General features: G+C 40.2%; 1 protein-coding gene across 5 annotated transcripts in view; it reads left to right on the top strand.

Annotated features, from left to right (window-relative positions):
- The window catches only part of CFAP43 (cilia and flagella associated protein 43), a 127,860-nt gene that overhangs the window by 91,521 nt on the left and 14,824 nt on the right, over window positions 1-21,515 (top strand). For 4 of the 5 annotated variants that reach the window (XM_058697693.1, XM_058697691.1, XM_058697690.1 and 1 more), the window contains 9 exons: window positions 1,134-1,250; window positions 2,157-2,384; window positions 4,491-4,697; window positions 6,472-6,561; window positions 6,858-6,938; window positions 8,024-8,149; window positions 15,258-15,377; window positions 18,132-18,239; window positions 19,754-19,840. In XM_058697693.1, coding sequence (XP_058553676.1) covers window positions 1,134-1,250; window positions 2,157-2,384; window positions 4,491-4,697; window positions 6,472-6,561; window positions 6,858-6,938; window positions 8,024-8,149; window positions 15,258-15,377; window positions 18,132-18,239; window positions 19,754-19,840 — 1,164 coding nt within the window. The remainder of the gene's footprint in view (window positions 1-1,133; window positions 1,251-2,156; window positions 2,385-4,490; window positions 4,698-6,471; window positions 6,562-6,857; window positions 6,939-8,023; window positions 8,150-15,257; window positions 15,378-18,131; window positions 18,240-19,753; window positions 19,841-21,515) is intronic. The other variant, XM_058697692.1, reaches the window with a different exon arrangement.

The raw sequence follows: 21,515 nt of genomic DNA, 5'->3' as shown, positions 1-21,515 counted from the left end.
CAAAAGCATTCAGAGCGTGCCTTGCCCTTCCAGATTCCACCTGGATGTACCACTTTCTCTCGTCTCGTTCTTCCCTCTCTGTTCGGTCCCTGTGCCCCTCCAAGCCAGCAGCTCTGAAGATTTTCTCTCTTTCCTCTACGAACTACCTGCATCCAGTCTTATTATCTATCTGTTCCAAAAAGCCGCTTCATTCACCTTCCACACAGATGGAAAACTAGACACAGTACTGTCCACAGTTCTACCTGTGCCCTCTAAATGTCTGGTTTTTATGCTTTTTCACTGAGATTCCTCCCAACACAATGTTCCTCTTCATGTAAGGTGACCAAAAGTCCCAGTTTATCCCTGTGGTCCTAGAGTAACTATTAAGAGCACCCTTCTCATTTCAAATATGCCCCCCCAATTTGGGTAATGAAATATATGGTCACCCTACATATTTGTGGTTGAGTATTGCTCTTAAACAGGGTTTCCCAAGAGTGGCACATTTGGGGCTGGTTAATTCTGTGGTGTAAAGGCTGTCCTATGGGTTGTAGGATGCTTTGACCTCTATCTACTAGGCCCCAGTAGCATCCAAAACTCCCACTAGTGAAAATCAAATATAGCTCCAGACATTGCCAAATGTCCCTGGGGGGCTGGGGAGGAGGGGGACAGGGCAAGTGAAATCACTCCTGGTTGAGAATCACTGCTCTAGAAATAAATCCTTCACTGAAGCACAGTATTTCTACCCAAGGTTTACACCAATACTAATGTAATATAAATAAATTTTTTAAAATATTTACTTAATTTTTTTTTTTTGAGAGAGAGAGAGAGAGAGAGAGAGAAAGAGAGAATGCAATCGGGGGAGGAACAGCACAAGAGGGAGAAACAGAATCTGAAGCAGGCTCTGAGCTGTCAGCACAGAGCCCCATGTGGAGCTGGATCTTAGGAACCCTGAGATCAAGAGTTGGCCACTTAACTGACTAAGCCACTCAGGCACCCTGTGTTGTCTCATTTTAAAGAAAGTTTCCACTGTCAATTTCACTTATGAATGATAACCTATGAATTAATTTTAATCAGGGATAACATCTCTCACTCCAATTGTGTGTATACAATTATACTACAAATAAATTTATTTATCCTGCCTTTTTTTTTTCAAGTGCTTTCACATGCCTTACGTGGTTGAGAACTTCCCAATGAAAGAACGCACAGATGAAGAGTTGAAAGAATTAAAGAGAGTTTTGCAGCAAAAGAAGATTGAAGCAGAGTGTCTTAAAGTACAATTTTAAATATATATGTATTTATATAAGCAATATGTTTTATTTTAGGGTCTCCATATGGATCTGAGTTAAGATACAATTTAAGATAAGTTTAGATCTTGTTTGTATTTTCATTCCCTGTTAATTTGTAGAATATATTTTAATAAATATAGGAGCTAAATCCACACAATAAGTCAAGAAGTCTATAATCCTATATAATACTGGCTAGCTCTCAAATAGGAGGATATACTTTTAAACAATGAGATTTGGGGTTTTGTTCTTGTTCTGGTTAGAACTTGTCTTCATCTACCCTGCTCTTTTTATCATCTCTTATCATATGGGATTATGTTTTTAAGTAATTGTCCAAAGATGCATAGTATCTACTTTGGTGGAATTACAGTTTTCCTAGAACAATCCCAGATTTTTGTTTCTTTGTTTTCAAGCAGCAATCTCTATCAGACCACTAAAAACACACGTCCCTGTCAGTGTAATGGGGCCCAGAACCTTGCATCCATTCTTTTTCTGAAATATAAAATTAAGGCATACTTAATTCTTCTTAACCTACACTCCCCAGTCCTATGGGAATAAGTTCCTTTGTAAACATGAAGAAAAGGTATATTTTTAATGTTTAGGTGTCAGGAAAGACTCAAGGTATTTACAAACAGCTGTAATCCGGTCAGAAATGTAAATATTACGCACTGTCAAGGACAGTGTTCACTCTTTTGACTTATCCACAGTTTATGAGTTTCCAAGGCTTAACCCTCTTCTGCATCAGTTTCAGGATCTACCCAACACTTTGAATTCAGTTGTTGGCAAGACAATTTGACATCTAAGATGACTGAAAAAAATTAAGTTGTCACAAAATTGCCCTTTTGAGAATTCTTGTTATTGCATAACTTCTGTGTCATCTTTTTCTATATTTAGCTACGGAAGGAAATTGTAGAGGTTCAGTCTGCAATTACCTTGGTTAAAAAGCATCGTGAAGAGGAGGATGAAGAAGAGGAAGAAGATGTGGCAGTAAAAACTAGCAACTTGCCCAATTATCTGCTTGGCAGTCTGAGTACTGATTTTGGGGTACATGCCTCTCTATTGTCAGGCCAATTGGAACTTCATTCCAGAGAGGAGAAAATCAACCAAATTATATTACTAAAAGTAGGTGAATTTTTCCTTATCCTCCAAGATCTCTAAAATTCCCCATGAGGTGTCTTGCAAAGGCTCAAATTGAAATCTAATGCCAATCAGATGATGTCTTTAAAGTACATAGAGAAATATCCAGATGGCTCGTGTGTCCATGGTCTTCAGACAGAACTTGTATACAAGTGTTGCTTTCATCTGTTTGGACTGGGATCTCTGATAACAGGTTTTCTGAGGAACACTCCACACTGGCTGATACCACAAGCAAATCATTGTTCTACTTAGAACTTCAGTAATCTCAAAGGTAAAATAGGTTCTTGAATGCCATCTTCTAGGTAACTCAGATGTCCTTTAGAACCTCCTTGTAAGATCAAGATGTGATTGCTTATCTATATATCCTCTTAACCTGGGGAAACAGAATTTCTTCCCTAAGATTTCCGTAACTTCTCTTCTGGAACTCAGGGATAAAATACAGCATCCCACAAACTCTAAGCTCCTACTCCTTACTTCCTACCAAACCAGTCAGTCTCAGAACACATCTGTATATGCCAACCAAAGGGTTTTGAAAATTTGATGACTGAGATTGCACTAATGTGGATAGTTTGAAATTTAATAATGGCCATTCATATTCCTAAAAGTCCTCCAGCCATATCTACAATTTGAGTTCCAGCCTCCTACCATGATACTCTGCTCTCTCTTCCTATTTTTTTTTCTTCTCTTCCTCCAACCCTGAAATTCCTGTGCATTTATATCCAAAATTGTTTCATTATGTCTTTTGTTGCTCAGCTTCTGCTGACCTGTGCCCTCAGTGTCTCACCTTTCTGCTGTTTTGTTAAGGCATTTTCCTACAAGAAGGTTAATTTCAGCCGAAGAGAAATTCTGGTTTTAACTGTTAGGATCATTTTTCTACCCGCTTTGATGGTTTCATCTTCAGTAGGATAGATATACAGATTGAACTCTGATGGTAAAATAAAGGATACTTTGAGTTGACCATCATTCTACTCACCAGCAGAGGTGGGGGTGATCCAGTTGGACCCACTGCCAAGGTCCAGCTAGCCAGCTTAGCTCCCCTTCCTGCCTTAGAATGACCTGACCATACAGAGAAAGAATATTGTATGCAGTTGTGCTTTTCTGGGAAATTCTTTAGACAATCTCTATAGGCCATCCTTTCCTTACCACATGTCCCCCAAACCAGGTCTCAAAGAAGAGACATTTCCCAATATAAATATCACATATTGCTTTTTAAACATTTTAGGATGGATTTTTTTGGAACATACACAAAAGTTGAGAGAATAGCCCAGAGTCTCCTAGTACCCGTTGCCTACTTGAGCATTTATCAGCATACCTGCACATTGAGTTACGGCTAACATTTCAGGAAGTGGAGTGTGGTATAACAGTTATATCACTGCCTTAATCCTACCGCTGCCACTGTGGGTTATTGAACCAAGAAATGACTTAATATAAACCATCTTTTAAAACGATTAACTTACTGGGGCACCTGGGTAGCTCAGTTGGTTGAGCATCCAATTTTGGCTCAGGTCATGGTCTCATGGTTCATGGGTTTGAGCCCCAAGTTGGGCTCTGTGCTGACAGCTCAGAGCCTGGAGCCTGCTTCAGATTCTGTGTCTCCCTCTCTCTCGTTGCTCCTCCCCTGCTGGAATTCTGTCTCTGTCTCTGTCTCTCTCAAAAATAAATAAAACAGAGAAAGACAGATACCATATGTTTTCACTCTTATGTGGATCCTGAGAAACTTAACAGAAGACCATGGGGGGAGGGGAAGGAAAAAAAAATCTAGAGAGGGAGGGAGCCAAACCATAAGAGACTCTTAAAAGCTGAGAATAAACTGAGGGTTGATGGGGGGTAGGAGGGAGGTGATGGGCATTGAGGAGGGCACCTGTTGGGATGAGCACTGGGAGTTGTATGGAAACCAATTTGACAATAAATTTCATATTTAAAAAAAAAGTTAAAAATAAATAAAACATTAAAAATTTTAATAAATAAAAACAATTTAAAAGAATGATTAACTTGCTGAGAGTTTGTAAATTGATTTGGCAGGAAGGTAAAAACATGAGATCATGTTACCATATAATGTGATGTGTTCACAGTATCATATTGCTATTTCAGGATGTCATTTACAAGGTGAAAACTATTTTCAACAATGAGTTTGATGCTGCATATAAACAAAAAGAGTTTGAAATTGCACATGTGAAGGAAAGAAATGTAAGAATTCAAGAAATTATTTTAGATCTGGACTTAGAAGAAGTGGTCTGGCAACCAGAATTTGATGATTGTGAGAAGCCAGAGAGAACCTTTGTTGTGGAAAACAAAGAGGTACTGACTACCTGTGTCATCCCTTCCCTTCTTTCTTACAACATTCCCCCATGTTCTTAGTTACTCATTTTCTTGTGCACACTACTGGAAGTGACTATATTAGGTAGCAGTCTTGGTCACAAGAAAAAAAAAAAAAACAGTTGACATTGCCTCAGCAATAATGAGAATTTCTTTTGTGAATCCTATGGAATCTAGGGAAGATTTGGACACCCAGCCTAGAAGGAAGCAGGGGCCAAAGACTGGAACTTTGAGGGGAGTCAAGAAGTACCCTTTCTTTATCTCTTAGCTCACTTCTCTCTGCATTTCACCTTCCTCCAGCAGCTTCTACTTTATTTCTCCCCACTTAAGCAAACAACTGATCCCAACTAGAATCTCTTAGTCCTGATTCCACATTTGCCTAGGAAGAGGTCCCTAACCCAGCGTAGGTCTGGTACCTGTACCAAAGAAGGTTGGGTCATGCTGTGGGAGAAAGGCTGATGAAGCTCCAGGAATTATCTGGGTCATTAAGGCACTGACCAGAGGAACGGGGCTCACTGGGCAGCCTTCTTTTTTTTTTTTTTTTTTTTTTTTCAATATATGAAATTTATTGTCAAATTGGTTTCCATACAACACCCAGTGCTCATCCCAAAAGGTTGGGCAGCCTTCTTAAAAGGTGTTTGGCCCCAGGTGGTTACAAGTAAATGCTTAAAGAAAACAATTAAAATATAACCATATTTTATTTCTAAAAAGTAAGAAATGCTAGAAAATACCAAAAAAAAAAAAATCCTTGCCCATATGAAAACAGCTTGATTACTTTGGGACAAAAAGGTAATAGTGTTGCTTAGAAATAATACCAAACATTATACAGCCCCTGTTAAAAGCCAGATACCATTCTAAGTGCCCTAAATAGATTGAGACTAATTTTTCATTATAAGACCTTATATGGTAGATACTAATATTACCTCCTTTTTACAGGTGAGGAAAGTGAGGCACAGAGAGTTTAAGTAGTTTGACCACAGTTACAGAGCTAGTAAATGACAGAGTTGCAGTCTGAACCCAAATTATTATCCTTCAGAACACATCCTTACCTCTGAGGTCCACTGTACTTGTTTAAGGATATCATTTCTTCCAGAACCAGACCCTCACCGTGTAATCAAAAACCCTGGAGCATGGTGATAGCAAGGACTTTACTCTGCCGCTCTCACCAAGGTCTTGCTATGGGCAGTCTTTGTATGTGGATAATTAACCTCTTCTTTAATCCCTTCTATGTGAGGAGAGTGAGCTTGTTACAAGCCAAACTTATGTCCTTCCCCTGCTTCAAACCCCGCAGTGGCTGCTCATTTCACTTCAGGAAACATGCCTCTTCCTGTCTGCCCACCCAGCCCCTTCCTCTTCAGCTGTTCTCACCATCTTGCTTTGGGCCAGCCACACTTGCATTCCCATGACTCCTTGAATACTCCAAGCTGTTGGTCTCTCAGGAACCCCATCCTACAGGGTTTGGCTTAGAGGACACGTCTCTGAACCCTCCTCCTGCCCCCTCCTCTAAATCAGATCCCTGTTATAATCTCTTTAGTGGCAGAGAACAGCTTTGAGAGCTAATAGAGAAGGAGCAATCAATTCTCCCAAGCCTCTCATTCTAGATCTCATCTGTGTTCCAAGATAGGAAATGGGTTGTGAAATCTGGATGGTTCCTTTATCTTCTTGGTACCTTCTAACCTCTTCCCTGATGTGTGGAAGGAAGGTTTGTTTTGAATTTTGTAAGAATAACAGCAGGAAACTACATTTTCTCTTTCAGATTACAGCTCACAGATTTGTTAATCCATGGCAAAAAAACAAAACGCAATTTACTGTGACCAGTAAAATGGAGCAATGGCTTCTGACACGGGTAGGCAGTTTGGCCCAGACATATCTAAGACCCCCTTTCCTTTAGGGATTCTTGTTCCAATTTGGTTCAGTAGTCTCGTACTTGTACTCCACTGTAGAAACATATCAAGGCAATTGACATGGTCAGACGTCACTGGAATCTCCATGACCTCCTTCTCCTCTTCCCTCCATGCCACTTGCCACCCTCCCCAGTTCTAAATGCAGTCATTCTAACACTGGGTGGGAGGCCGCCTCTGGTGCCACCAGAGGGACAGATCTTTGTCTCAGCTGCCCTCCCTGACCCTGGCTCTTTTCCAGGGTCCTGACACAAGGCACCGAGCCCTGATGGACATGATGGGAGGAGTTCTGGAAGTCAAGAAGGAAGATATTTTGAGAATGGTGAGATTTCTGGACATTCTTATGGAAGGTGGAATGGGGTAGAGAGAGCTACTTAAATCTGATCATTCTTGTCTATAATAACCTGAGTCTTAGAAATTCTACAGCTACAAATATACAGTACCTCATAAACAAACCACATCAGGCAAATAAGAAATTTGAAACCCCAGGCTTGCCTTCTCATTGACATAAAGCAAACAAAAGAACAAAAACAGGCAACCATAGTGGTTCTTATCTCTATAGAAAGCAGGGTTAACGCTGCACCCATAATTCTCTGGATATACCAAGAAACATTCCATTTGATACCTGCCATAGGTGTCCCTGGAGCTCAGATCCAGTTCTAGCTATGAAGATATCAACATGTACCTCTGAACCTGTCACTTAAGAATCGGTGTACATCCCAAATTGCCCACTCTCGCTTATGTCACAGAAAAATAGTTGTAACATTTTTTCATATCCTTTCATTAAAGTGTCAGGCCATCATCTTGCCAATGTGAAGAACTGTATCTCTTTAAAAGTCGTTGGGGCTTAATTTAATTTAATTTAATTTAATTTAATTTAATTTAATTTTAGAGAGAGAGAGCATGCATGCATGCGTGCACTCAAGCAGGGGAAGGTCAGAGAGAGAGAAAGAGAGAGAATACCAAGCAGGCTCCATGCTCAACACAGATCCCAATGTGGGGCTCAATCCCACGACCCTGGGATCATGACCAGAGCTAAATATCAAGCATCAGATGTTCAACCAACAGAGCCACCCAGGTATCCCAGAGCTCTTTATTTAAGCCATAATGATGGGGCACCTGGGTGGCTCAGTCGGTTGAGCATCTGACTTCGGCTCAGGTCATGATCTCGTGGTTGGTGAGTTCGAGCCCCATGTCGGGCTCTGTGCTGACAGCTCAGAGCCTGGAGTCTGCTTCAGATTCTGTGTCCTCCTCTCCCTCCGCCCCACCCCTGCTTGTGCTCTGTCTCTGTCTTTCAAAAATGAATAAACATTAAAAAAAATTAAACTGTAATGATAACCGTGAACCTTCACTGTACTGCTATATTTATGTTTGAGGCACAGTATATGCTTTCCTTTATATCTTCAGGTGATTCCTCAACCTGCTTTCATGGCAAAACCTGATGCTGTATGGTCTGAAGAAGAGAGGAAACAATTTAAAGAATATGAGAAGAAAGTTAAAGAGTTAAATGAAGAAAGAGAGAAATATAGAAAGGTCAGAAGACCAAGGAATTAATGTACCCCACCCAAGTTTCATTTCAGTATCTTTTAAAATTGAGTGTTCTTTATTCCCTCAGTATCTTGAGTAGCTCCAGGATAATGTTTCAGCTTAAATTCTCAAGAGACTTAGGGGAAGTGGGTAGAGATAAACTTAGAGTTAACACAATTTCATACAGAAAGAACATATTGCAATGATTGTGTTTTTTTTAAGTTCTTATTGATTTCAATATTTCCCACATAGTTACAATTCATTTGGTCCTCCATTAATTCTTAAAATGTTTAGTGAACATGTATTATAGTATATTCTAGGCACTGCTCTCTATCTTCTACATCTGTTTCAGTTTAGTAATACTCTTGCTTGATTTGCTCTCAATCTCAAGGAAAGGACTTGACAAAAGAATGACATAATCAACACAGCACGTAGTTTACAGCTGTAATTTGAGATACCTGCAATGCAGTTCTATTTTTATCTCTTTGCATCACCAAGAAACATTCCAACATTAAAATTGCTTACAATTATAATAGGGATATAAAAGCTGATGGTATACAACCAAATAAAAAAAATTTATTCCTCTGTGAAGAAAGTAAAACCATGCCATCATTTCAGGCAGGACAGTTTGTCAGCTTTATAGTGGCTGTATCTCATGAGCAACTTCTTTAAACCTATTGTTAACCTGTTCCCGCTTTTATTCACGGCAGTCCTCTAACAGTGCCCTAACATTTCATCCCAAGGTAGGACTTACCAAAAAGCCAAAATGAGCAGTCTTGAATGCAGTAAAAATGTGAAGGCATTGGGGACTCTAGATGCCTAAGGTGGTGGCATTTATTGCATGGTCTCGTATTGTGAAATTAGTCTGCTGCCTGTGTCCCCACTTCCCTGTTCCTTGGTCACACTCAATGGGTAAAAGCCAGCCTTGACTAAAGCCAGTACTTGGCCTTCTCTGTGCCTACACCTGCTGACTCGTTTCCCTCTAATGACCTTAATCATCATTGGGTCCTTAGGGCTGTTCAGCGACACTGTTCTCTTTTTCTCCTAGCTTAGTCCACATCACCTGGGGGATGTTGTCAAAAACGCAGATTCAGTTCTGTCATTCTGAGGAAATGGAAGGATCCTGAGATTTCTTTTTTTTCTTTCTATAATTTATTTTTTATAATTTATATCCAAGTTAGCACATGGAGCAACAATGGTTTCAGGAGTAGATTCCTTGAGCCTCTTACCCATTTAGTCCATCCCCCCTCCCCAACCCCTCCAGCAACCCTCTTTTTGTTCTCTATATTTAAGAGTCTTTTATGTTTTGTCCCCCTTCCTGTTTTTATATTATTTTTGCTTCCCTTCCCTTATGTTCATCTGTTTTGTATCTTAAAGTCCTCATATGAGTGAAGTCATATGATAATTTGTCTTTCTCGGACTCATTTCTCTTAGCATAATACCCTCTAGTTCCATTCACGTAGTTGCAAATGGCAAGATTTCATTCTTTTTGATTGCTGAGTAGTACTCCATTGTATATGTATGTACCACGTATTCTGTATCCATTCATCCATGGATGGACATTTGGGCTCTTTCCATACTTTGGCTACTATCGATAGCGCTGCTATAAACATTGGGGTGCATGTACCCCTTCGAAACCACACACCTGTAGGATCCTGAGATTTCTAACAAGCGACCTGGTGGTGCAGCTGCTGCTGGTCGGAGGACTGTGCTTTAAGTAGCAAGATCCTAGAGGACTGTGTCACATGTTCTCCCCTGTCTTCAAACTTCCGACACCTGACCTCTTCAACGCACTCTTACCCTATTTTCTATTTCACTGGGAGGAGAGAAGCAACTAGAAGAGATTTCCCTTACTCTTCCACCTCCACATCTATCTTCTGCCCGTGCTAGAATCCATAGACTCTTCCTGCCTTTCTGTCTCTTAGGGATGAAATGGCCTTGCATCTGCCCGAGCTGGTCCTTCACTTGTGCACCCAATCCCCTACCACCTTACGATTCAACATTGTTACTCCTGCAGTTTTCCCCTTTTTCCTGCATCAATTTTTCCCTTCAGCATAGACACATGTTGTAATATTATACATTGGATACATCTCTCATCTTTTAGAAGAGAAAAAGAAAAAAAAAAACTCCTTTGAAGAGGATTCTGGAATTCTTTCTATGATCCTTGTGACTTTTGAGTTAGTCTGAATGTACTTCAAAATAAGCTAAAAGGAAAAAATAACTCTCTGGACCCCACTTTCCTTTCAATCCACTGCCCAGCGTCTCCTCAAAAAAAAAACCTAGAAAAATCTGTGTTCATTGTCTCCAGTTTCTCCCGATCTTTTCGAAAAGCCTTTGTATTCTGGAAAATATCAAATATATAAAAGAGTAGAGAGAATAGTAGAATGACCCCCCCTGCCATCCAGCTTCAACAATTATCAATTCATGGCAAATCTTATTTCATTTTATACCTCCACCAATTTTCCTAACACCAGATTAAATTTGCCAATTTTTATTTTAGAATTATTCAAATGTACAGAAATGTTACATGAGTAGTACTGTCTATATACCATATACCTATACCCTCCAGTTTTTAATATTGCCACATTTGTGTTTTATATTTTTCTCCTGAATTGTATATATATGGTATCAAAACATCCTACTATACATAAAATGATATGAAAGCTTCATACTATTACCTCCAATTCAAACATAGTATTTAAATCTCCTTTCTTGGCGTAAACTCTAGTTCCCCAACTGTAAATGTATTTATTTATTTGCTCAGTCCTACAATATGCCTAAAATGCCTCTACGAAAAGCAAAACTACTTGGTAGGTTTTAAGATTTCCTTGCACCTCCTTTTATTCTTAGGATATATCCACTGAGGGTGGGCCACCTGCACATTATGTTCAGAATTTGTTTGGATGAATCTTCTTTTTCCCTTCTGTGTGGACGACATTGTCAATTTGATATAAAGTTCTTCGTGTAGGACTATTCTTATTTCAGGGGGAAGAGGCCAGTGTGTCTTCTGATTTCATGATTTTCTTTGTTTCTGCAGAACCCTTAATGTTCACTCTTTCCTTCCTTCTTTCCCTTTTTTCTTTTTTAATTTTTTTTTCAACGTTTTTTATTTATTTTTGGGACAGAGAGAGACAGAGCATGAACGGGGGAGGGGCAGAGAGAGAGGGAGACACAGAATCTGAAACAGGCTCCAGGCTCTGAGCCATCAGCCCAGAGCCCGACGCGGGGCTCGAACTCACGGACCGCGAGATCGTGACCTGGCTGAAGTCGGACGCTTAACCGACTGTGCCACCCAGGCGCCCCCTTTCTTTCCCTTTACCCCAAGTCTCCTGGAGGCACCTCCGTCTTCCACTCTGCCTCATTCTCCCCAGAAGCAGCACTGCCTGACATTGCACCTCAAGTCCCTTCTTTATGATTTGCCAGGGGCTCCTCTTTGGGCACCTTGACAGCTGCCACCCTAATCCAAATAGTGTCATTTCTTACCTGATTTATGGCATCCGTTTCCCTGCTCTTCCCCTCCCCTGATCTGTACCCTTCCCATTCTCTCCCACCTCTCCCCATCCTTAAGTGTGTCTACTGCACTGGCTTCGAGGACCTCCATGGATCCCCAGTGAACTCTTGACTCCCACACTCACAGCTCATTCTTGCCATGGACACTTGACATGCTGTGGCCATTGCCTGGGGTGCTCTCGCCCCATTTGGCCACACGCTGTCTCACCTCTTTTGGATCTCTACTCGGTCATCAGCTCATCTCCCTAAATAACATGGCAAACTCTCTCCTCACTAGTCCCACTCTGTCCCCCACACCCTGCTCTGGTGTTCTCCAGAGTGCTCATCCCCACCTGGCCTGCTTCCCCTGCACTCGTGTATATATTACCTGCCTCCTCCACTAGAATGTAATGTGAGGGAAGAGAACTGGTTTGTTTTGCTCTTTACTATATATTTCAAGTTTTGAGAACTATGCTTGATCCATTGGCACTCCATAAATATTTCTTGAATGAGTCGATAAATTTATTGACACTTATTATGTACCAGGCACAGACCAAGGGCCTGGGGATTTACCACCTTCATCCACAAGAGCCTGTAGTCTGGCCAACTACAACAATACTTTCTTAAATGGCAAGCCATGTGTTTGTCCAGGGCTGGGAGAAATTCTTGTTCTCATGGGTTCTGCACTGTTCATCCATCCTCCTCTTTAGTGTCCCATCTCCCATCTCCCTGCTTCTCATTTCTCAGCACCCGATGCAGACATTTTTAGTTAAAATTAGATTTTCCCAGGGATGTTTGAGGAAAAGCGACACCCAATTCTTTAACAAATACTCCTTTGATTCCCACTGTGGGCTGGGGGCTGTGCCAGATTCTGGAGGACGCTTGCTGACTAGACAGACACAGCCCTCGCCCCCTCATAGTGCTCACTGTCTTGGGGGGTAGGGAGTTACATATTAACTGGACATTCACAAAATAGTCATTCAACTACAATGCAATAAATCAGCACGGACAAGGCCAGGTGCCATCTGTGACAGTAAACACAGAGGCACTGACTGAGTTTGGGGCCACTGCTGTTCACCAGGCCCCCTTTACAGGCTGGCGTGCCCATCCCCTTACCGCTATGCATGCTACAGATAAAGACTCAGACCTGAGACCTCTGGCACCTTGCCCTTGGCTCATCAAGGGGGCATCCTTGTTGTACCACGCAAGGTTATCCAGAACAGCCTGTGACTGACTGATGACATGGGGATGCAAAAGTCCAGCCCCCTTGACCCAAACTGGGACAGCTCAGTGGAGCCTCTCTATTACCCTTATCCCCTGGGAATCAGGCAAAGACTGGGCTACCTAAGGGCACATCGTTGCTCAGCCTCTGCCCCTTCCTTGGCTGCTTCCCTTCCCCCCCCCCCCTTTACAGATGTCTCTGAAAAAGCACTCCCTCCCAAAGTCACATACACTGGAATCCCGTTCCAGGCTTTGCTTCTCAGGCTCAAGATAGTGCCTAAGACGGGACCCAAGGTAGGCTTACTTGAGAAAGTGACTTTGGTGCTCACGTTAGAAGAATGAGAAAAAATGACAGGTTGAAGAGCAGGGAATGGAGATCAGGCAGATGGAAAAGCACATGAGAAGAGCCTGCAGTGAAAAGAATGTGGGGTGTTTGAAACACAGAGCAAAAGGCCGTTCTGACATTAGAAAAAGTTCCTTTCTGTCCGGAGAGAGGGGTGGGCTGGGATCATTGGCCATGTGATGGTGCTACCATTGTCCAGGGACACAGGGCCTGGATACACAGCTACTGGGCCCATAGCCGGTGGGATGTTTCCATTCCTATGAGATAGTGTCATAAATTATGATAAATAAACTGGCCCTGAAGTGTGCTTTTTCTGTATTTGTTTTATTTTAATATTTCCTCATTGCTTCATTAGCTTAATTTGGGTGGTGTTTCTCCTTGGGTCAAGGGCCTCTATACATCTAGCTAAACTCTCTCCATCACCTTCCCAGAATTTGTCTCTCACTTCATTAAACCAGCATAGATAGAACTTAGCTTTTTAAGGTAAACTTAAAATAATGTATTGTTACCACCATAGTAATAATTTATTCAAGGAAGAATTATCAGTGGATGCTAAAACTGGTGGATAAAAGTTTGATGAGGAACAAGATTTTTACATGGTTCCTAAGTATCTTCCCACAAATTGATTACAAATGGAAAAATAGCAACTGTATGATAGAGACACTGGCAGACAATGCTTGACCAGTTAACATCACCAGTAATGAAACAAACCAACATCATGTCTCCTCATGTGGTGCCCTGAGAAGGATACAACATGATTTATGTAGTGTTCCTGCTAGAAATGTATAACCTGGTCTATGCATGAGAAAACATCAGACAGACCTAAACTGAGTGACAGTCTACAAAATGACTCAGCTGTATTTGAGCATCTGTAGCTTATTCTCAAATGGTTGAGAAAAAGAGAGAGAGAGAGAGAGAGAGAGAGAGAGAGAGAGAAGGGATTGAGCAAGTGATAAAACAAATGCGTTGGAATATTAGCATTTGATTAATTTGGTAAAAAGTATGTGGGGATTCTTTGTACTATTCTTACAACTTTTCTGTAAATTTAAAGTCATATCAAAAATTTTAAGTTACAAAAACTTTTAAAGATAAAAATTTTTTGTAATGGTATGTCTAGGATTGGACTACAGGTATTGTTTTCTTTAAAAATATACGTTTAGGAGCGCCTGACAGTCAGTTAAGCGTCCGACTCTTGATTTTGGCTCATATCATGATCTCACGGTTCGTGAGACTTGAGCCCTGCGTCACGCTCTGTGGTGACAGCATGGAGTCTGCTTGGGATTTTCTCTCTCCCCCTCTCTCTCTGCCCCTCCTCTGTTCGGTCCCTCTTGCACATGCTCGCGCTCTCTCTCTCTCCCTCTCTCAAAATAAATAAATAAACTTTAAAAATATTGAGGAGGGCGCTTGCTGGGATGAGCACTGGGTGTTGTATATAAGCAATGAATCACAGGGAACTACTCCCAAAACAGTGGATACACTGTATGTTAGCTAGCTTTACAATGAATTATATTTTAAAAAGTAAATAAATTCACCAATGTGGTATTTTCCATGAAAAAAAAATATAAATTTATAGTTTCCTACTCACCTGCTCTTGCTTAGATCTAAGTCTATCTCTGCCTCTACCTCTTTATCTGTACACTCACTCCTTATTTCCTTAAAATCTAAAAAATTCCGTGAAGATATATCATAGCTTTAAAAAAAAAAAATCAAGATTTTTTAGGGCCAGATTGTGTGCCTGGAAATTTGTCTTATATAGAGAGAGTAAGAATTTTCCAGAAAGATGTGTTGTAATTTGTTTTACTAGGCCTTATTCTGCCTGCATCATTAGCCATGATCAGTTATGTCTTTTTTTTTTCCAGCATAATCTTTTTAAAGCAAAAATCTCAGACTCACAGTATATTAAACAGATCCAAATGGAACATTTCTGGTTGAAGAGAGTGGAAGGCCCAGAGCACTTCAGAAGGCCTGTCCTTCCCCTACCCTTGCAGCAAAATGTGAACACCACTTCCTTGCAGCATTTAATGTTCCTAAACATTAACTTTGCTATTGATTTCCTTTCAGTCATTAGAAGCAGAAATGAAGAAACTTCAAAATTCCATTCAAGAAAGCACACAGAATTTTGATGAACATTTGAAAAGACTCTTTGAAAGGAGAGTAAAGGCAGAGATGGTTGTCAACCAGGTAAATAAAAGCTTTTACTTACATGACTTTTTCTTTTAATGTTTATTTATTTATTTTTGAGAATGAGAGAGAGTGTGAGCAGGGGAGGGGCAGAGAGAGAAGGGGAGACAAAGAATCCAAAGCAGGCTCTGAACTGTCAGTGCAGAGCTAGACACAGGGCTCGAACTCACTAACCATGAGGTCATGACTTGAGCCGAAGTCAGACACTTAACCAACTGAGCCACCCAGATGCCCCATGACTTTTATTTTAAGGAGCCTCCAGGGCCTCTCTTTGTTCTTAGGAAAAAGACCAACAACCTTCCTGCTCATGTGGGCCTGGCTCCTGCTCCAGCCTCACCTCTGCCCCTCCCGTCTTCACTGGCCACACTCCCTTTGGTGCCTTGAGCACAGCAGTGTGCCCATTCCTCCTGGCTCTGCCTCCTGACCTGTATCTACTCATCCTTCAGGTCCCAATTTACAAGCCAGTTCCTCAGACTAGGTTAGAGCTTCCTAGTGTATGCTCTGACCTTTTACTTTCTATTACTTATCACAACTGAATTTTAATTTATATGAGATTACTTTTTAATGCTCCCAAAACTATAAGTTCCATGAACTCTGTCTTGTTCGCCCCTGTATCTCCAGCAACTAGCAAAGGGCTGGGCTCATACTATGTGTTAAATGAATGAATAATCCATCTGCCCCAAAGAGCCAATGAAAAATCTGGCTTAATTTGATTCAACAGTAAGAATATAAATGAAGTGTGCAATAACTAGAAACAAGAAGACCAAGGGGTGAAGCCTTTCAATTCTAAGGGAAAATTATTCCTAGCATTGGATTCTATACTACCCAAACTATCATTTGAGTGTAAGAGGAGAATAATGATATTTTGAGAAACACAAGATCTTGAAAATTTATATGTGTCTCTAAAGGCAAGAGAGGTCAACCAAAAAAGATGAAAGAAGGTAAGAGAACCTCAAGGAGGATGTCTCTATCCTCGGGGTCCCAATAGGAATGGTACACTGAAAGAGTTACACTGAAGAGGGTTTAATGCAGGGACTCTTCACTGAGGCATGGGCAGGGTTAAGAGAAACAGCAAGGAATGGCCAAGAGACCAGAAGCAGTGGGAAGCCCCTAACATTTCTAAATCTAAAGAGGCAAGGGAAGGGAGCTACTACCACTACCAGCAAGAGCTGTAGCCTTGAGAGAGGGGCTGCTCCTGGGGAGTCATGGCCACAGACAGATAACATAACCACTGGCCCCACAGGGAGGGAGTGTGTATATGGTAGTTGGGTCGGGGGAGATTGGTAATGAATGCCCCAGAACTAGGCATAAGAACAGCGTTAGTCATATGGCCAGAAAGTAGAAACAATCCAAATGTCCAGTGACTACATATAGATAAGTAAAATATGGTTTATCCATATAATGGAATATTATTTGGCAATGACAAGTACTAACATGTGCTACAACATGGGTGAAAAGTGACTTATATGAAATGAGTGAATTGTGTGAAATATATACTAATAAAGCTATTATTTTAAAAAGATGTGCTTAGAACATCTTTTCATACAAAATAATGAGGAAACTATCAAAGACTACCAGATAATATCCAAAGGACTCAGGAGCCAATTTTAAAAGCTCCCGTAAAGGGAATAATTTAAGATTCAACAATGATAATCATTGCAATTACCTGAAACCCACCAAAGTTGTTTAAATTTGTGAATTTGCGGTATTTTAAAAAGAAAAATGCCTATCGTTCACCTTCAGACGATAACAACTAATTCATTATTTGAAAACTGACAGAGAGAGTGTCGAGAATTGATTCTGCCTTCCTGTATGAATTGTACCACTAGGTAACTACATTGCAGAGAAGGAGGAGCATCTGTGTATTTACAAAGGAGTTTTAATGAATAAAGTGAAAAAAAAAAAGGAACTACAGAAATAGAATATCACCATCCTACAACTCTCCATGGATTAACGGGCCTGGGCATGCAGTGTCTACACTTACTAACATCACAAAAAAGCAGACAATAGTATGTGTCTCCTGATCAAAGGACATAGTATCACCTACGGTATTGCCAAAAGGATCACACATGGGTCCGATCAGGCCTCTGATCAGCTGCCAGTTTTCAGGCAGTACATGAGATGAAGGATACTGATGAACTCACCGGAAGTATGCAGTTAGCAAAACCCAAATTAGGTAAAACTACAAGTAAATGTGAGGAAAGGAAAGGAAAGGAAAGGAAAGGAAAGGAAAGGAAAGGAAAGGAAAGGAAAGGAAAGGACAGGGAATCTGTGGATTATAAGAGATTTTTTTTCAGGTGGCAATTTTTTAAATGAACAAGTTATGCTCTAGTGCCTAGAGATATACTTGGGTAATAAAAGCATAAAGAAACACAAGAGAGTGATTATTATGAATGTCAGGAAGGTGCTTATTACTGGGGTTGAGACTGTGAAGGGGACACATGGAAGGGGAAAGCTGTATTTCTTGAACTGTGTGGTGATTGCAAGGGTGTTTTACCTTTATAACTCAAGCTATATGCTGTTGTGTGTATTTTTTCTGTATATATATTTCACCTTACAATGAAAAGATGGAAAAGGTAAAATAACTGAGTAGTTAGTGCAACTGTCTATATTCCCTTTTTCTTGAAAAGAATTTCTTTTATTTGTATGTCATGAATCTGCTTGATGAGTGCCAAGTCTGTGGCCCTCAGTAGAAAATCATTTCTCAAATAGAAGTAGTGATCATCTTCCCCACCTTTTGAAATATTTCCACAGGAGGAACTGAAAATAAATAACCTCGTTTTTTCTTTGCTGTTGGATGAAGAAATAAGCTCCAGAGAAGCATTCCTAAACAACTACCTTATAAAGAAGCAGGCGGAGAAAGTAAGGACAGTATCTGATATCTTGAGTATAACCAGAGCTGACACACCTAGGCCCTTCCCTTCTTGCACATCCCTCTTAGCTGTGTGTGTTCCTTGGCTCCCTGCCAGGGACTTTGCTCCAGGGTCAGATGAAAGCACCTGCTGTAGTCTGTTCATGAAGTTATGTGATTCCGTGTCTGTAACCATTTAGTCAAAAGAACTGTGTAACTTTGATATGATATATGATTTATAAAATGAGACAATATAGCTTCATGGTTGGAAGGACTCGCTTCTAACTACTGACTGACTGTGGGACCTTGGACAAGACATAGAATCTTTTAAGCTATTTGCAAGCTCTTCTCTGGGAGTATTGTCTTCTCTGGATCATTTGGAACCCTACGTTTTACTAAGCATGTGAGTAACAGGTTAGCTTATAGAATGAAAAGCTGTCATATTCTGAAAAACCCTAATAAATAGGGGTTGAATAGATAAGTCTTATTAAAGAGACAATGAATGCAAAATGCTTATCACATAATAATTTTCAAAAGGTGTCAGCTTTTATTGGTAGTATTAATAAAGAACATTTATGTATGAATGATTTAGAGTATCATATATGACATATGAACTTAGTTTTTGCCAACAGTCTATTAAATAGCATATGTAAAGCACCTTCTAAATGCAACCATCCTCATAACAACCCTGCAGGGTCCTGGATTTCTTTCCTAGTTGAGGAGAGTTGGTAACATGCCTAAGTCACCCATTGGAATGTAAAACAGCAGGAATTGGAACTGTGGAAATAAATTAAGACCATCTAGATGACAATAAGCAGACTATTTATTCAGAGCTTGGTATAGTAAGGGTTCAGCCACCATCACTTGTGTTTGGCAGACACTCAAAGGCAGGCAGGGGGTGGGAAAGCTTTATAATAAAGAAGAGAGGGCTTCAGATGCACCCTGATTAGAAGTTGTTGGCATGGGGAAGCCAGGGGCAAGGTAATTAGAAGGCAGGCAACCTGTGTGATTAATTTGGGGAGCATATTTGGCTTTGTCTGTTTGGTCCTAAACTGGAAATGGTGGCAAAAATTAGGAAAGCTGAAAGTTACTGACCAAGTCCTGGCAGTTTGGGGTTGCTCGCTGCTGAGGATATGGTTTAGCTTCCTGGCTAGTGGCTACAGGGGTTGTGGGTCAGAGTCCTATTTGTATATATAGTCTGGCCATTGTCTGTTTATACATTCAGTCTCTCAGAAGCCAGCTCCATGTGAATCCCAAGACTGTACAATTCCATCATCCATACTTCCTTTAGTCACTTAACACACTCACATGCAGGCCTGGCTATACTTAGAAACAGGTGATTAGATGTTTGTTCTTTCAAAATCTCCAATTGATTTACTTTCTTCTACAAATCTTATCTGTAATGGATATTCCACTGACACATTTATCTTATACTAGGAAATTTGTTGTTATTTTTAATATCCCCAATATTTTTGTTTATCCTGAAAAACTTAGTTCCAATTGCCTATTCTTGGTGTCATTACAGAACCAGACTTCAGAGGCCATCCAGAAAGCCAAAGAAGACCTTGATACGTACAGGGAACACTATGACAACTTATTGGCAGAAGACAAAGTGAGAGCCGTTGTCTTACCCATTCACCAATGCAATAGAGTTGCTGCCTAGATTTGGGGAAGATTAAAAGGAATGTAATTTAACTTCCTCATAGATTTTTCTCCTATTATAATTTTCAGTTATCAGTGAAATTCATTCTGTGCCACTGTATATTTCTGATAATAAGTGTATAAAATAAATTTTTGTAAACATCTCTGGTTTAAACATTCTCTTGTACAAAAAAGAGAGATCATCTAGACTTAAGGGCTTCTCAAACTTTAAGTTGCAGTCGCCATCAGTTGGTCATGAAATCAATTTAGTAAGCTATAACCAGTAGTTTTAAAAAATTTATTTTAATTCAAGTATAATTAATGCACAGTATTAATTTCAGATGTACAATATAATGATTCAACAGTTTTATACATGACTCCGTTCTATACATTACTCATGATAAGTGTACTCTTAATCCCCAACACTGGCGTGCCTGGGTGGCTCAGTTGGTTAAGTGTCCGACTCTTGATTTCAGCTCAGGTGATGATCTCATCTCAGGTGGTGATCTCATGGTTCATGAGTTCAAACCCCACACTGGGCTCTGCACTGACAGTGCGGAGCCTGTTTGAGATTCTCTGTCTCCCTCTCTCTCTGCCTCTCCCCCACTTGCAATCTCTCTCTCTCTCCCAAAATAAACATTTAATCCCCCTCACCTATTTCACCCATGCCCCCACTCACCTACCCTGTGGTAGCCATCAGTTTGTTTTCTATATTTAAGTGTATGGTTTTTTATCTCTTTTTTTCTTTGTTCTTTTGTTTTGTTTCTTAAACTCCACATATGAGTGAAATAATATTATATTTGTCTTTCTCTGACTGACTGACTTAGCATTATATCTTCTAGGTCCATCCATGTTGTTGCAAATGGCAAGATTTCATTCATTTTTATGGCTGAATAATATTCCGTTGTATGTATATGATACATCATCTTTATCCATCCATCTATCAATGGGCACTTGTGTTGCTTCCAAAATTTGGCTATCATAAATAATGCTGCAGTAAACACAGAAGTGCATAATCTTTTTGAATCAGTGTTCTTGTATTCTTTGGGTAAATACTCAGTAGTGGAATTACTGGATCATATGTATGACCAGTAGTTTTGTTTTGTTTTGTTTTGTTTAAAGTTTAGCCATTTTTTGAGAGGGGGGAGAAGGGCCGAGAGAGAGAGAGGGAGAGAGAGAATCCCAACTAGGCTCTGTACTGCCAGTGTGGAACCCAGCTCAGGGCTCGAACCCACGAACTGTGAGCTCATAACCTGAGCCAAAATCAAAAGTCAGATGCCTAACCTACTGAGCCACCCAGGTGCCCCTGACCATTAGTTTTGTAATGGAAAAGAACAGGCTAGAAAAACATATAGAATAGAATAGAATAGAATAGAATAGAATAGAATAGAATAGAATAGAATAGAATAGAATAGAATAGAATAGAATAATAGAATAGAATCCCTTGCATGTTTTACTTGTAAATATTATGTTGTGAAATTGTAGTTCTGAATGATTTCTAGAACCTTATATGAAGTAGTACTTATAATTCACTGAAGTACTTTGTATTCAAAATAAATCTTTGATAAATCCTTGCATAGTGAGGGGTCACCCTTCAACAAATCTACTTTTTAACCAAATTTTCATAGATTTTTTAAATCAAAGTG

Source organism: Neofelis nebulosa, chromosome 13 (assembly GCF_028018385.1).
Source record: "Neofelis nebulosa isolate mNeoNeb1 chromosome 13, mNeoNeb1.pri, whole genome shotgun sequence".
NCBI classification, from domain to species: domain Eukaryota; kingdom Metazoa; phylum Chordata; class Mammalia; order Carnivora; family Felidae; genus Neofelis; species Neofelis nebulosa.
Note: the sequence above shows the minus strand (reverse complement) of the source record. Positions and strands in the feature narration are given on the sequence as shown.